The following is a 16784-nucleotide window of genomic DNA, read 5'->3' on the forward strand; positions in this document are numbered from 1 at the left end:
AATGCCCCATGGCCTCTCCCTTTATTGGAATAAAGTAAAAGGACTCCTCTGTCTCCTTTTTGGACATAAACCTCTGATGTTTGTGGATTAATTTTCCTAACACCCCAAATCCCTTCTGCCCCCAAATCCCTCCCATGCCCATCCCTCAGAGCCCCTCGGGCTGGGGTCTCACCTGTCATAGAAGTCGTCTCTGTAATAGTCATAGTCGAAGTCGTAGCCACTGCAGAGACAGTCAGGGGTTAATTAGTGCTGGTAATTCATTATTGCTGCTCCCTCACTGCCTGCTGGGCCATCGAGGATAAATAAATGGATCCCGGGCTTGAGGGACCCTCGTGGCTGCAGGGAGGAAGACTGGGGGGCTGAAGGCAGAGGAGGGTGCTGTTGGCAGAGGGTGTTAACCTGCTTATCTCGAGGAGGAGCAAGAAGATGTGTGTGGAGAAAAGTCGGGACAAAGGGGATATTTATGGGGATATTTATTGATTTAAACCTCTCCCCTCCCAGGCAGACAATGCCCACGTCCTATTTTCTTAAGCTTGAGCTGCATTTTAACCCAAAGTAGGAGCATTCCCCACTCCCTGGACACCCAGGAACACTTTCCCCCTTGCTGCAGCTGGTTTTTCACAAGGCAGCACAAACCAGAGGGTTTGACCCCACACACTGCGAGCAGCTGCCCCAGCTGAACACAGCACCCTGTCCTGGTGTGCTGAGCTCATTAACCCTCAATTAACACTCAATTAACGTTTAGGTCAGACGTGATGCTGGTGGTCTCCTCTCTGCTCTGCACAAACAGAATGCAGCCCCAAAAAGCAAAGCCTGTCCCGCCTCCTGGAAATGGCTGAAAAGAAGGAGATGGATGGGGAGAGGGAAGGGCTGAGCCGGAGGGACAGGGGACAGGGCAGGGTGGCCCCCAGGAGTGCAGCCGAGAGTTCATCTGGGCTCCTGCATCTCTGACACAAGTGGCAACAACAACGTGTGTGTGGCTGGGGTGGCTGGTGGGATGTGTGGCTTGGACCAGGAATTCCAGGAGGTCTGTCCTGCCTGTTGTGGCACTGAGCTTCCCTGCCAGTGCTCAGTTTCAGTAACTGCCTGTGTGAAAAGTGCACCTTACACGGCTCTACGCCGATATTTACTATATGTACTCTGTTGTATGGATTAGTAGTGCTGTATTAACATTTTAATGGTATGGTAAATGTAGTTGTGTAGTTAAAAGGTAACTTCTGTAGTTAAAATAGGAACTATGTATGTGGGATTTTTTTTAAAGAAAGAAATGAGGTACTTGCACCAGAGAGCAGCCACAGCACACCTCAGTCTTTCAGAGAAAGAGAATTTATTGCTCCATTATCAGAAGAAAGGAACTTCTTCCCACCTCACTCAGCCATGAAGACACTGATAGGATTCAGAGGAAGAAGCTGACACTGCCCAGACAGAATCCTGTGTTTGAATGGAATTTATGCATCATGTATGAGTGTATGAATATGCAACAGGCTGTTGCTTTTAAGGGTTAATCTTCTGTTAACGTGGGTCCTTTTTCGGGCTTATTTTGCCTAGAAAAGGTACCTGGACTGTCCATAACTCTTTGTTTCTATTGTCTCATATTGTCCTAAATTCTAATTGTCCAAAATCTTTATTACTCTAATTAGATTGCTATTTTTATAACCATTTAATTACTATTAAACTTAAAAAAATATTTAAAACCAAGTGATTGGCGTTTTTCACAGGCTGGTTTCTGAAAGATGATTCTTCCACCCTTCTTGAGTTCCCCTGTGGGCAGCATCTGGAGACCCAACCTGTGCCCAGGGGGGACCTGAGTATGGCTGGAGACACCAGAGCTGCTTTGTGGCCAAAGAGTTGGTGCCAGGGTGAAGGACAAGGAGGTGGCACCTCCTGCCCCAGTCATGCCCTGCCCTGGGGACTTCAGTGAGGAGATATCCCTGAGCAGCTGCTGCCTGTGCCATTCCATGGGATGGGCACTGCAGGGTCTCACTGCTGAGCAAGGAGACTGATGGGGAGATGTGACTGTGGAGGTGTGATCACCACAACCCTCCCAGATTCCACTGCATGGTGGAAAAGAACCTTTTCTGACAGATGAATTCCAGATTCTTTTCAGGCCCTCCCCATCTGACCTGAGTTGTAGCCAACATTCCTGCTGGGCTCAGAGGAGACAGGAACATCCCACAGCCTCTGTCCCAACCTCTGCCTCATCTGTGTTTATTTATTCTCTCTCTGGATTAAAAGGGAAAGACAATTCCTCCCAGGGCAGCTGCTGCTGGAATGAACCCAGCTGTTTGTGGGGCTGAGGGGATGGAGATCACAGAATGAGGCACTTCCATGGAGCTTTTCATGATGGGTAACTGGATTTTTGCTCTAACCCAAGGTGAAACCTGGAGATACAAAAACCCTCCAAGAAAATAGCTCCCCTCAGCCTGCCAATTCACTTTGATCACTGAGGATGTTTGACTCCAGGTCTGTTTGAATCCAATAAATACAAAATACCATCAAAAATAGGAAGCCATTTGAAAGGAAAATTGAAGTAGGATGCTTCTACGCTGTTACACTCTCCCTCTTCAATTTTTTCCCCCTCCTTAGATGCAACTCAAATGAAATTGCTGCAATTTTGTAATATTTTCAATCCTGACAGGCTCTGGTGGAGTGCTTCTGGCTCTCTCCAGCACAGCCAGTGTTGTCCCCAGTCCCAGGCAAGAGGAGCCAGTGGGATCTCCCAGTGGGATGAAGCAGAGCCTTCATCCAAGCACAACCTCCCTCTGATACCTTGGGGTTTACGTTTTTCTGTTCTGTTTTGGTGTGCAGCTTTCAGCTTTATATTAATGTTACTGGGATCTTTTCACAAAATAATCCTATCCCAGCTGGAGACTCAAGGACAATCTCTGCAAACTTCAGGCCCAAAGCATCAACAAGGTGAGGAGAGGAGGGTGGGCAAGCAAGCCAGGAGGATGAAACTTCATCATTTGAAGCTGTTAATTGGGCAATTCACTCCTGTATGCAAATGGACTAAAACTCATAAAACTGTGAGATCTCATGGCCAAGCTCTCTTTTGCTGCCATCTTGGAGCCATCCAGGTACTGCCAGGGTGTGGCCTTTGAAGGCCCCTCAATAAATCTCCACTTTCTTGCTCTGAACTCCATCCAGCCTCTGTTCCAGCTCCTTGAGGCATCACCTCCATGAGGAGCTGCTCCTGCTGGGCAGCTCTCTGTGGCTTGGAGACCATGAGGCAGCTTTGGAGCATTTGTTCATAAAGAACACAAAGCCTGGGGATGTTGGGCAAAATTCTGAGACACCCAAATTCCTTTTTCCTGATCCCAATTTACACTCCTGGTCTGAGCCAGCTTCTCCTCCCTGGCAGAAGCCTTTGCTCCCTGGCAGAGCTGTGGGATCAGCACATGGGGATGGAGAGGAGCTGCAGCTCCAGCCCCAGCACACAGCACACAGCAGTGCCCTGCTGCTGCCAGCACTGTCCTGGGCACAGCCTGGCACCTGGGAACAAGGGATGCAGCCCTGAATGGGGTGGGCACCTCCATCTCCAGCACTGACCCTGCCCTGAGGCGTTCAGGCACCTCTGCCCTGCTCCTGGGCTTGGCTCCAGCACCAGTGGGATGAAGCTCAGCCTCAAATATCTGCAGATCCCACCTGGAGAAGGTTGGAGAAGAGCTGGAGAAGGACAGAGATGCCCAAGAGCCCAGGTGAAGCCTCTTCCCAGGGCAGTCAATCTGCTGGTGAAATGCCAGTGAACCCTGTTGATGTTACTGCCCTGTGTTATTCCCTGTTTCCAGAGGGGTGTGGAGCAGAGCTGGCCATGCCTGTGTTCTCCTGGTGGGAATCACTCCTGGCACATCTGCAGGGCATTCCCAGGGGCACTGAGGGGGTCACACCATGCCTGCACTGCAGGGCAGGGGCCCCAGAGCATCTCTGGGTGCAAAGCCCAAGGGTGAGGGGTTCTCCTGCCCTGGCACTGGATCTTTAAGGGACTGGAGACACTTGCACCCTTTCAAAAGGAATTGGGGGCATAATTATCCCAGGGAGCTGGTCCTGACCTCCCAAAACATGAACCCAGCCTCTGCAGGGCTGCTTGGATTCCTGTTGACTGTGGGGCAGGCCTCAAGGGATGCAGGGGGCTGGAATGAGGGATTTGGGCAGCCTGTGGCTGTGTGACCCTGCTCTAACACACCAGTCACTCACAGCTTAACAGATGATGCCAGGGAGGCAGGGCTGGATGGTTTTAGCAGCACCCCTGGAATCCCCTAGCAGCATCCCTCAGGCTTTGAGCACAGGGCAGGTCTGCCAGGATGAGTCCAGGACAAAGCTGGTGAAAGGGAGAGCTTTTAGGGGTGATTTATCCTGAAAATTCCACTGCACGTTGGATAAACCATCCTGAGACTGAGGGATCACTCCTCAGTGACCTGGCAGCTCTGTCTTTGTGGACAGGAATAGTTTTTGCTGTTTTTCAATCAGCTGGTGCCATTGCACCCTTTCAGAATAAAGCAGGGACAGCCAGAGTGAAAGGCAGGAGAGCAGGAAGGCTTCAAGGAACACCCTGCTTCCACCTCCTGATTGCAGCATTGCCTCTGCTTTGCTGGCCTTTAGCAATCCAACATTCCTACTGCCTCGGGTTCAAAATGCAGCTGTTCATAACTGAGGGCTGATTGTTTGCATGTGCTGCCTCTGCACCACATTTGTGGGGCCACTTCTGAGCCTGGACCTGAAGAGCAAATGTGCATTTGAGCATCTGTGCTTTAATTCCTGCCTGGTATTGCTAATGATGAGTGCCATGGTGAGCTCAGCTCCCACCTTTCTTTCATGGCATTACTGCAGTGGACAAAGGAAAGCTGCTTGGAAAATGGGGCACTGATCAAACAGATCTTGGGGAGCTCTGTGAGACCCCTTCTTCCTGCACACAGCCAGGGCAGGGGGAAATAAAGGAATGTGGGATGAAGCCTGGCATTCCCAAGTGCTGGGGCTGCTCTAGGCTGGGACATCACTGCTCACCCCTCCCTCTGCCCCGGGGCTGCTCTCAGCCCTGTCCAAGTGCATTTGGCACTGGGATGTCCCTGCTCCAGCACCAGGGCCTGGGAGGGGTGTTTGGGGAGGGGCTGACACCAGCTTTGGGTGTAGCAGGGGATGGATGCCAGTGCTCATGGGCTGTGACAGTCAGTCAGCAGTGCTTTGTCCCTGCCACCACTTCAGCCACCCCTCCTGGGGCCACTGAGCTGCAGCCACCCAGCAGCTCTTGCTTGGGCTGTCCTCTCTGTCCTTGTGGCCATGGAGCAGCTTTAGCCCCAGCTCTGCAGGGCAGGGCAGGGATTTGTGCCTCCAAAAGCCCAGAGTGGCACTGACAGAGCCACTTTCCCTTCCCAGCCAGCTGACAGCACCTGGGTGGGATCTCTGGCACCGACCTGAATGTGGCCCCAAATGCCCCAGGAAATCCTGTCCAGACATTGGCTGTGCAGGCAAAAAAAAAAAAAAAGTGTTGGCAGAAGGCAGATTTGGAGATTTGGAGAGGCAGTGACACAGTGGGGACACAGTGACAGCAGCTCACTGCCCAGGGCAGCAGGGCCTGTGTGGGTGGCCAGGGTGCCAGGCAGGAGCATCCAGGGACCTGCCCTGTGCAAAGGGATGCTCTGGGAAGTGCCAGAGGGAGGGAGGGAGCCCCAGAGATCCAAGAGTGGAGGAGAGCAGTGATGGCAGCAAGGCTCTATAGGAAGTGAAGGTGCCTTGTGTGGAGACACCTGAGAAAACTGATGGTGGCACGAGCCTGGGTGGAGGTGGATGGGAGCCTGCATCCCCAAGGATTTCTGTTTAACACCTGGACACCCACCTAGGCTGGTGGATAGGTAAAAATGTCACAACTGTTGTTTTCTGTGTGTTCAGAATGGAATTTTCCTTGCCTTGCTTTCCCCTCAATTCTCTCCTGCAGACTTGGAGTGAGGCAAAGCAAAAGCCAGCCTTAGGAAAAATCCTCTGCTGTGTTTAACACAGCACTTCTATAAATTACAGTGCTGTGATTTTTTGAAGTCTAACATTTAGAGAAATTGATGGTGGTTTGGGAAGCTGTAACCACAGCTCGCTGCAAACCTGGGATCCCTGTTTTCCAGGAGATATCCTAAGTTCTGCCAGTCCAGATGGTAAAGTTTTAATCTGACAGCCAGTCTGGGATGAAATATTGCTGGGAACAGGAGCAGTGCAGTTCTCTGGCCCATATTTTAGCATATCCATATTTGTGGGAGGGAGCAAACATCTCTCTCAGCAGTCTGAAGTCTGAAATATTGGTCATTGCAGAGGAAGGGATTAGTGCTGCAGGCAGGGCTGAGCAGTAAATGAAAAGCTCATTAGTGCAAGATGTATGGAAGGAGCTGATGTGTGTGATGGCCCCAGCCCCACATGAGCAGCTGAAGTGCAGGATTTGTGTCAGCTCTGCTCCCACCTCCCTCCCCTCAGGTGGGATTCCCTGGGAGCCCAGAGAGCCAAGTCCTGTGAGGGCCCAAATTGTCCAGGGTGGGAGGAGAAATGTGCCTGAAAGCTGCACAGGGGGTGGTGGGAGGCTGCTGGGGCTCTGGGGGTCTGGCTGTGCCAGAGCTGCATTTTCTAGCCAGGATTTGCCATTCCACACCACACCAGTGCAGGACCACGTGGCTGAATCTGAATCACAAGGTTCTCTTCACCCTTCACACTTTTTTCTTCTTTTTCTGGAAAAATCTCCAGTTCTCTCATGATTTCCCCTTTTGCTACACCCACCTATAGCCCCAATACTGATTTTAGTCTTTTCCTCCCAACCTCACACCTTCCAACTCTTTACTCAGCCCCTCAGTCTTCTCACCATGAGACTGGCATCAAAATCATGACAATTTATACATAAAACACATCTGGGAACCTTGTTATTTGGTTTTGGGTTCCTGAACCTGCAGGGCACTCCTGATGTACCTTTTCAAGTTTTCCCTTCTGCAACCAGAAGCAAGAACTTAATGAGTTTCTCCTGCATTCCCCTGACTCCAGAATCTGGGGCTTAATGAAAATCTTTACCACTTGTGGAAATGATGATAAATTCTCTCGAGCTGAGGGCTCACTGGCATCTGTAACACGCCCCATGTGCCACAGAGCTCTCCATGTCCCACCTGCCCCTCCCTGGGCTGTGCTCCTCAGAACAGGCTCCCCTGGGACTTCCCCCAGCCACCTCCTTGGTTCACCTCCAGCTGGCACCCCAAGGGCTTCCCACTTTCTTCCTTTCTCCTCTTTCCCTAAACAGTCCCTGTTCCCTGTTTTCCCCCACACCCAGCACCTCTGTGCCCACTCCTGCTCCCTGGCTGCAGGGGTTGCTCCTCTTGCTCCCCCTCCTCTGCCCACCCTTCTCCAAGCCCTGCACAGGTGGGGCCATGCCCAGGAGATCTCCCACACCCCCAGGGGCACTTCCAGGGGAAGGAGCCCTGGGAGCAGCTCTGGGTGTGCAGCAGTGCCCAGGCTGCTGGGGGCAGGCAGCAGGGAGCTCAGGGCAGGGGTTGGGGGGTGCTGGAAGGCAAACCCCAGCCCAGAGACCCCACCCACTGTGGTGAACACCTACCTGTACAAGGCAGAGGCTGCTCTCTTCAGCCCTTTGGGTCTGTTGGGTTTGGGCTCCCCGGCCATGTTGATGTCTGCAAGGAAGGGACACGCAGCTGTGACAAGGCACGGCCAAGGAGCTGGGCTGGATGCACACAGCCCTGCCACAGAGAAACAGCTCCCCTCACCCACTGCCACCTGCCTCTGGCACAGCTGGGGCCTGCTGGGGCTCCACAGGAAGATGAATAAACCTTGCACTTGGCAAACCTCTTCCTGTTCCTTCCCAGAGCCAGTCACCATTCCCTGCGCAGTCAGCACCCTGCTCATGGTCCTGTCCACACACACAGAACCAGGACAGCTTTCCTGGGAGAATTTTGTGTGATAAGGGAAAATCCAGACTTGCTGCAGCATGCTGATTCCTGAGTGGATCCACCCCTGGGTCCTGTGGGAATAACCAGGAATGCTGGGCACTGCCAGCTGGGCACTGCTGTGGGTCTGCCTGTGTTACACTCTGCATGGTGCCCCTGCCTGAGCTGCTCTAGGGGCAGCATCTTCTGCCAGGGGAGGGGAGAATGAGCTCCTCTGATCCCCTGAGGGAATGTCACTCCTTGGCCACGGTGCCAAAAGTGCTTCTGATATGAGAATGAAGTGACACAGCCAATTTCATGGAGCTGCTGAGAGCCTGGAATCCAACATCGGGTGTGGAGCCAGAACTCAGGGGAGCAGTGGGAAATGCCCCATTGCCTTCCCAATCAGCCCTAAACCCTGCTGGTTCTTCAGGTCCTGTGTGCATGAAGAGCTGTCAGACCTCTGGGCATGTCAGATCTGAGCTGAGCAAGACAGGATTTCCTCATGTGGACCAGCCCTGCCAAGCCCACCCTGAAACCATGGCCCACGGACATGGCAGAAATAAAGAGAAAGGAGAATTTATGTAAAAAAACTCTCATGTTTAAAAAATCCAAGTAGTGGAAGGTGAGGGAGTGAAAGAGCAGCTGCTGAGTCCATGGGGCTCTTCATCAGCTGCTGTGAGGCCAGTGATCCCACAGGGAGGAGCCCCACCTGTGTGTTCTGGAAAAGGCTGGCTGGGTTCAGGAGACTCTTCATCACAGCTGGGCCACCTACTGGACATGTTGGTCCTCAGGGGTGTGCCCTGAGGGTCCCCCACAGAGAACCAGGGGCTGAGTGCACCCATGGGCACATCCTGCAGCTCCCTGAGAACAGTGCCCCACTGAGCTTTGGGATGGCCCACAGAGGTGGTGGAAGAAAAAGGTCCCAGCATGGTTTGGGTTGGAAGATATCCTCCCTGAAAGCCCATCCCATTCCACTCCTACCATGGGCAGGGACACCTCCCACTGTCCCAGGCTGCTCCAAGCCCTGTCCAGCCTGGCCTTGGACATTTCCAGGGATCCAGGGGCAGCCACAGCAGCTCTGGGCACCCTGTGCCAGGGCCTCAGCACCCTCACAGGGAGGAATTCCTTCAATGATGCCTTCCTTTCTGCTACCTGCACCTTAGGGGGCAGCCAACCAACTTTGAGCACATCAGGCCATTCAAAACTTCTGTTTTTTCATGGTTTATGAAGGGACTTGATGAGGAAACGTGGACAGCTGGGTCCACACCCCCTCAAAATTCAGAGCCTACAAAGTGATCCAAAGGAACATCCTGCTGACTCAGGTATAACCTGGAAAATCCTCTGCAGGAGCACAGGGAGGCTGCAGCAGTGCTGGATGAGCTGAGCAGGAGGAGCACAGGCTGCACACACAGGACACAGCTCTGCAGGAGCATGGACACACTCCCACTGCCCAGGCCTTGCTGTGCAACTCCTTGGCTGCCTTTTAGGGTCTGTCAAGAGACTTTATTCCTGCTGAAGCTGGAGCTTGGCCTCTCTCTGAGCCTGAACAGCAACTGCGGTGTGGCTGGCTCAGCCATGGCCCTGAGCACTGCTCTGGGGCACATTCCCATCAGAGCCTGTGTCTGCCCTCCTCCCTCCACCCTGCCCTGCCCAGCTGAGGGGGGCCTGATGGACAGAGGGCTGCACGTGGGCACAGGGCAGGTGCAGGGCCAGCTGCTGCCAGCAGGAACATTCCCCACACAGCTGCTAAGCCACTGAGGCTGCTGGCACTGCCAAGGAACAAAAGGATCAGTCCTGCCTTGCTGAGCCCCAGCCCTGCCCAGCTGCAGCTCCCTGGCTCTGAACCTTTTCTGCTGCCAGGGTGCAGCTCACAGGTGCCAGTCACTGCTCCCATGGGCTGGAGAGCCCTGACAGCACCAGGCTGGGAACCCTCTCCAAGGGAGAGGCACTGGAAGCCCAGGAGAGGAGAAGGACAACAATCAGCTCCATGTCCTGGGTTGCAAGATATGATTTAGGGCTGTGTGCTCTGTCCCCATGTGTCAGAGCTGGGGCAGTTCTCTGCTGTTCTTGGGGCAGTTTTTTCTTGATCTCTGCCCCAGCCAATCCTCCCTGCAGGAGATCTCTGCTGTCCATGGCCACTGAGTGTCCCTGCAGGGCTGATCCAATTCCAGCATCCCATGGGGAGATGCTGCGCCCAGGGCAGGAGCCAAGCATTCCTACCTGGATCCAATGTGAGCCTGGCACAGCACAGCAGCCTTTGCCCAGTGCATTGCCAGAGGAGCAGCTTCTGCTGCCCTGCATGGCCAGAGGGAGCCCAGGCCCATCTCCAGCAGCCCTGGAGCTGCAGAGGAAAACTCCCCCCTTGTGCAGGATCCCTGCTCCAGCAGAGCCACAGCTGGCACTGCAGGAGGGCTGAGCCCCCATGGGATGGGGCTGTGCCACCCCCTGACACACAGGGGACAGGGCCTGCTCTCACTCTGGCAGGGTTGGTTTGCATTACTGCATTTGTTTTTTATTTTAATTTTCTTCCCTAATAAACAGCTGTTATACCTACTCCCATATCTTTGCCTGAGAGCCTTTTAATTTCAAATTTATAATAATTCAGAGGGAGGGGCTTTGCATTCTCCATTTCAGGGGAGGTTCCTGCCTTCCTTAGCAGACACCTGGCTTTTCAAACCAAGACCATTTGCTGGTCCCCACTGCTACAAAGAACCCTGTGGAGCCCTTGCTGGCCCCTGACAACAGCAGGGAATTCATACTCTCAGCTATGGTGGTGATGGGCAGTCAGATCCCACAGGATTCCCTTGAGAGTGAAAAAGGAGAGACAAGAGCTCAGCAGGAACATCAGCCTGGACAGATTTTGCATCTCATTCCCATTCTGGCTCCCTCCTCTGCATCACTGACTCCATCTGCCCACCCAAGGCAGCCCTGATCCCTCCTGCTCATCCCCAGGCACCTGTTCCCACACGCAGGGAGAGCTTGTGCTTTTCCAGGCCACGTGGCAGGGGATGGTGGGATCCAGCTTCCAGTGCCTCCCTAGGGCAGCTGCCTCCTGCAGGGGCTGGGGTGGGTGCAGAAGGCACCCCAGAGGCTGCCAGGACCTGCAGGGACATTCAGGATGGCTGCAATGTCCCCTGGCAGCCCCAGCCTGTCCTCCCTCTCCACATTCCTACACAGCCATCCCCTACTGAGAGAAAGGCTTCCAGCCTTGATTGTCTCACCACAGCTCTTCTCTGCTGGGTTCTCCTGCCAGGGGAGCATCCCAGAGCTCAATCCTGCAAAGGGAACATCCCAGAGCTCACTCCTGCTAAAGGAACATCCCAGAGCTCAATCCTGCAAAGGGAACATCCCAGAGCTCACTCCTGCTAAAGGAACATCCCAGAGCTCAATCCTGCAAAGGGAACATCCCAGAGCTCAATCCTGCAAAGGGAACATTCCAGAGCTCAATCCTGCCAGGGGAACATCCCAGAGCTCACTCCTGCTAAAGGAACATTCCAGAGCTCACTCCTGCTAAAGGGAACATCCCAGAGCTCAATCCTGCAAAGGGAACATCCCAGAGCTCACTCCTGCTAAAGGGAACATCCCAGAGCTCACTCCTGCTAAAGGGAACATCCCAGAGCTCACTCCTTTTAAAGGGAACATTCCAGAGCTCACTCCTGCAAAGGGAACATCCCAGAGCTCACTCCTGCAAAGGGAACATCCCAGAGCTCACTCCTGCCAGGAACAGCCTGAGGAGCTCTCCTGTGCTCAGCTTGGCCCACAAGGGGCAGATCAAAGGCAGCTGAGTTTGCACCTTGTCCAGGACATGAACAGACACCCAGCTATCACACAGTCCTTTTGCCTCCTCCTGGAATTCCAGGCCTTTGGGACCAGCAGAGATCAGAGGTTTTCTGAGAGGAGGTTTTCCCCACAGCAAACCTTTCATCTCTCTATTCAGCTAAGTGAGCAGGTACTCCCTGTCTCTGGGCCACATCTCCTCTGTCTGGAGCACCACAAGGAGCTCCTGGGCTCCCCCAGGCCCTCTCCATCCTATCTCAGGCTGCACATGTGGGCAACATCTCGGCTGGAAGCATTCCTGGCAGGCTGAGCTCTGCCAGGGCTGCAGCTCCACTCTCTGGAGCTCAAGAGAAGTGAGCAGAAGTTTCTGGTATCTGGATACCTTCCTCAGAGGAAGCAGCATGGCCTCAGCACAACTTCCCATGTCAGGCTGTGCCAGCAGCAGGGTGGGAATGGGCTGCAAATTGTTTTTCTGGGTGCACATTGCTGCAGCAGGCTTGGAAACCACCATTTCTCATTAAAAATCACTATTTTTCATTAAAAATCCTCTCCCCAGTTCCAATTCTCAGCTTGGAGCTGGTGACACCTCAGAGCAATCTGAAAAAGCCAAGATGGAGCTGGGGGGATTTGCTTGTTAGTTCTCATGCCCCAGCAGTGCAGACTGGAGGAAGTTCCCTCGTTTCACAGCTGCTGGCTGAAGGCAGGCTGAGCTGGCCTGGAGATCAGCTCTCCTGACAGGCTGAGGGTAAGGCTGCTCCTGAAAGGAATCACTGAAACACACAATAGGTTGGGTTGGCAGGGTCCTTAAAGCCCATCCCATCCCACCCCTGCCATGGCAGGGACACCTTCCACTGTCCCAGGATCTCCAAGCCCTGTCCAGCCTGGCCTTGGGCACTGCCAGGGATCCAGGGGCAGCCCCAGCTGCTCTGGGCACCCTGTGCCAGGGCCTCAGCTCCCGCACAGGCAAGAATTCCTTCCCAATATCCCATCCATCCCTGCCTCTGGCAGTGGGAAGCCATTCCCCTTGTCCTATCCATGTCTTTGATACCAGACAATGTCTTTCCCCCCCTTGTTCTTCCCCAGCAGGTCCAGGACAAGGCCCTGGGATGATCCAGAACTCTGCTTTTGCTGTTTGGCTGGTACAATCACAGCCCAGAGCTGAAATTTTGGGCCACAATGTCTCATATGCCTTGATCCCATCCCACAGGGGAGCTGGAGCCTTCAGCCCCTGCTGGGGGCTGCTGTTGGAATGCTGTTCTCCAGCTCTGTGCCTGGATCCTGCTGACCCTGCCCTGTCACTCTGGGCCTGCTGGGTCATCACTGGGTCAGCTCTGACCCTCTCTGCAGATCCAGCATCCCAGTCTGACTGGGACTGAGCCATCCCTGCACCATCCCCCATGGGACTGATGCTGCTTGGGTTTTCCTTTAGTTCTTTGATATCTTCTCTGCATTCCTTGCCCATGTATTTGTAACTCTGTCACCTACTGTATTAGTGACTGATTTTCCCAGTAATTTTCCAAGGCCTTTCCCTAGGCAGAAGGACAAACCAAGTGCCAGAGCTCCAAGCCCTGAGGGGTTCAGGACCCCAGTGGTGCCTTGGTTCTTCCTGGGAACCAAGGCCATGAACAACTCTTGGAGATCCATTCCATGGACAGAGCACAACCAGTGCCAAGGGGGACTCCAGAGAAGGGGCTTGACCTGGGGGGGGGGGGGGGGAATTGCCTCACCACTTGTGCTGCTAATTGGTGCTTTTTATCAATTATGCTAATTTCCTAAAACCTATAAAAATGTACTCACCCCTGTGAGGGTGGCCTTTTATGGACATCTTTCAATAACTGCCCCTGAAATTCTTCAAATAAAAATCCCCTTTATAGTCACAGAATTCCCAGAATGACCAGGCTGGAAGAGACCTTCAAGATCCTCAAGTCCAACCCAGCCCCAAGCCCTCAACTGAACCCTGGCACCCAGTGCCACATCCAGGCTTTGTTAAACACCCCCAGGGATGGGGACTCCACCACCTCCCTGGGCAGCCATGCCAGAACTTTCTCACCCTTTCCATGAAAAACTTTCTCCCAATCTCCAGCCTGTATTTCCCTTGGTGCAGCTCGAGGCTGTGTGCTCTGGTTGTGTCAGTGCTGCTGCAGAAAGAGCCCAGGGCCAGCTGAGCACAGGCACCTTTCAGGAGCTGTGAGAGTGATGAGGGCAGCCCTGAGTCTCCTTTTCTCCAGGCTGAGCACCCCCAGCTCCCTCAGGGCTTCCTCACTCACAGGGTTTGTGTTCCCAGCCCCTCTCCAGCCTCGTTTCCCCCTCTGGTGCTCGAGTTCTCAACCCTTCCCACCCTCAGGGCCCAGAGCTGGGCACAGCACTCAGGGTGTGCCCTCAGCAGTGCCCAGTGCAGGGGCAGAGTGACCTCCCTGCTCCTGCTGGCCACTCCTGATCCAGGCCAGGAGCCCTTGGCCTTCTTGGCCCCCAGGGCACTCTGCTGGCTCATGGTCAGTCACTGCTGACCAGCACCCCCAGGTCCCTTTGTGCCTGGGCACTGTCCAGCCACATTGTCCCCAGCCCAGAGCACTGCAGGGGTTATTGTGGCCAAAATGCAGGACTGGGCACTTGGACTTATTAAACTTCATCCTGTTAGACTGTGCTCATCCATCCAAGTGTTCCAAGTCTCTCTGCAGAGCCCTCCTACCCTCCAACAGATGGACACACAATTCCAGTTTAAGTGTTATCCACAAACTTACTAACAAAATTCAATCCTCTCATCCTGTCAGCTGCTGCTTGGAGAAAGAGACCAACCCCCAAAATACTACCTCCTTCCTAAAATTATCTCAAGTTTCATTACCAAAAATGGGGAAAAAGGCCGCAGCACAGCTCACCCAGTGTGTACTGGCAGAAAAGGCTACAGGACAGCCCACTCAGCAGGTACTGGGGACAAAGGCCACAGATCAGCCCTCCCAGAGGGCTGCTAGGGGGAAAGGCCACAGGACAGACACAGCAGAGCCCACCCAGCAGGCTACTGGGGAAAAAGGCCACAGGACAGCTCACCCAGCAGGCTGCTAGGGGGAAAGAGCACAGATCAGCCCACCCAGCAGGGTACTGGGGACAAAGGCCACAGCACAGCCCAGCACAGCCCTCCCAGGGGCTGCTAGGGGGAAAGGCCACAGCACAGCCCATCCAGCAGATTATTGGGGAAAAGGCCACAGCACAGCCCACCCAATGGGCTGCTGGAGATAAAGGCCACAGCACAGCCCAGCCCAGCCCTCCCAGGGGGCTAATGGGGAAAAGGCCACAGCACAGCACACCACAGCCCTCCCAGCAGGCTACTAGGGAAAATGGCCACAGGACAGACACAGCAGAGCCCACCTAGCAGGCTACTGGGGGGAAAGGCCACAGTGCAGCCACAGGACAGCCCTCCCAACAGGCTGGTGGGGACAAAGGCCATAGGACAGCCCACCCAGTGGGCTACCGGGGACAAAATCCACAGCACAGCTCACCCAGCAGGCTACTGGGGAAAAAGGCCACAGGACAGCCCAGCCCAGCCCAGCCCAGCCCTCACAGGGGCTGCTGGGGATAAAGGCCAAGCACAGCCCAACCCAGCACAGCCCTCTCAGCGGGCTACAGGGGAAAAAGGCCACAGCCCAGCCCAGCCCAGCCCAGCCCTCACAGGGGCTGCTGGGGATAAAGGCCAAGCACAGCCCAAGCCAGGCCAGCCCTCTCAGTGGGCTACAGGGGAAAGGCCACAGCACAGCTCAGCCCTCACAGGGGCTGCTGGGGATAAAGGCCAAGCACAGCCCAGCCCAACCCAGCCCAGCCCAGCCCTCACAGGGGCTGCTGGAGATAAAGGCCAAGCACAGCCACAGCCCAGCACAGCCCTCCCAGTGGGCTACAGGGGAAAGGCCACAGCCCAGCCCAGCCCTCACAGGGGCTGCTGGGGATAAAAAGGCCAAGCACAGCCCAAGCCAGGCCAGCCCTCACAGGGGCTGCTGGGGATAAAAAGGCCAAGCACAGCCCAAGCCAGGCCAGCCCTCACAGGGGCTGCTGGGGATAAAAAGGCCAAGCACAGCCCAAGCCAGCCCAGCCCAGCCCTCACAGGGGCTGCTGGGGATAAAAAGGCCAAGCACAGCCCAAGCCAGGCCAGCCCTCCCCGGGCTGGTGGCCACGTTGAGCTGGGCCCTGGCTGCGTCCCTCACTCACCCAGGCTCTGGCCGGCCAGCACGCGGCCGTTCTCGCCCAGCACGGCGGCGCGCGCGTGCCGCTCGTTGGAGTACTGCACGAAGGCGTAGCCCTTGTGCACGGAGCAGCCGACCACGCGGCCGTACTTGGAGAAGATGGTCTCCACATCCGACTTCTTCACCACCGCCGTGTTCAGGTTGCCGATGAACACCCGCGAGTTGATGGACTTGGGGTCATTCTTGTTGGTGATGTTGCTGGTCTGCACCTTCAAGGACATCTTGGATGCCTGCAAGGAGAGGTGGAGAGGAAGAAAGGTGTGAGGAGGAATTCACAGAGAAAAGGGTGGGGGGCAAAGCTCTCAGAAGCGGCTCCTCAGATCCCATCTTTGGGAGCCCCTGGGTTTTGGGAGACCACTGGCACAGTCGATCCTAAATTCAATCTATTTTCAATTCAATCCAAATTCTTGATTCTGGAAATCATTTGATCGGGCTGACCCCTGGTTCTGTGCAGGGCCAGGAGCTGAACTTAATGATGCCTGTGGGGTCCCTTCCAACTCAGGGTATTCTGTGATTCTAAGGTTGCTTTTAGGGGAGAAACCAAGATTTAAATCCATTTCACATCTAAGTGAAATCTTTAATGCTGTCATACTAAAGCTTTTACCTGTCTATGCTAAACCACAATGCAAAGAACTCTTTGTGAAGCAGTCTGCATCCAGCACCTTGGTTCATGCCCACTTTTCCAGGCATTCCCCTGCCACTTCCCAGCCCAGCCCTCACCAGCACAGGGATGAGGTTTGTCCCTGTGAGGCCACACTCACACCTGGAAGGGGACTTGGGATTTCTGGATATAAGTGAAGAGATGTAAGCAGTGATCAGCCCATGTGCTCCTGCTGGCACCTGCACTGCGCTGCCTGCACGCCGGGCTTTGTGCAAACAGGAG

General features: G+C 54.5%; 1 protein-coding gene across 4 annotated transcripts in view; it reads right to left on the minus strand.

Annotated features, from left to right (window-relative positions):
• Window positions 1-16784, minus strand: part of RALY (RALY heterogeneous nuclear ribonucleoprotein) — a 147937-nt gene that overhangs the window by 10151 nt on the left and 121002 nt on the right. For all 4 annotated transcript variants that reach the window (XM_054516634.1, XM_036395772.2, XM_036395773.2 and 1 more), the window contains 3 exons: window positions 15867-16131; window positions 7568-7640; window positions 173-220 (listed from right to left, as the gene is read on the minus strand). In XM_054516634.1, coding sequence (XP_054372609.1) covers window positions 173-220; window positions 7568-7640; window positions 15867-16122 — 377 coding nt within the window. In that variant the 5' untranslated portion in view covers window positions 16123-16131. The remainder of the gene's footprint in view (window positions 1-172; window positions 221-7567; window positions 7641-15866; window positions 16132-16784) is intronic.

Source organism: Molothrus ater, chromosome 17 (assembly GCF_012460135.2).
Source record: "Molothrus ater isolate BHLD 08-10-18 breed brown headed cowbird chromosome 17, BPBGC_Mater_1.1, whole genome shotgun sequence".
NCBI lineage: Eukaryota > Metazoa > Chordata > Aves > Passeriformes > Icteridae > Molothrus > Molothrus ater.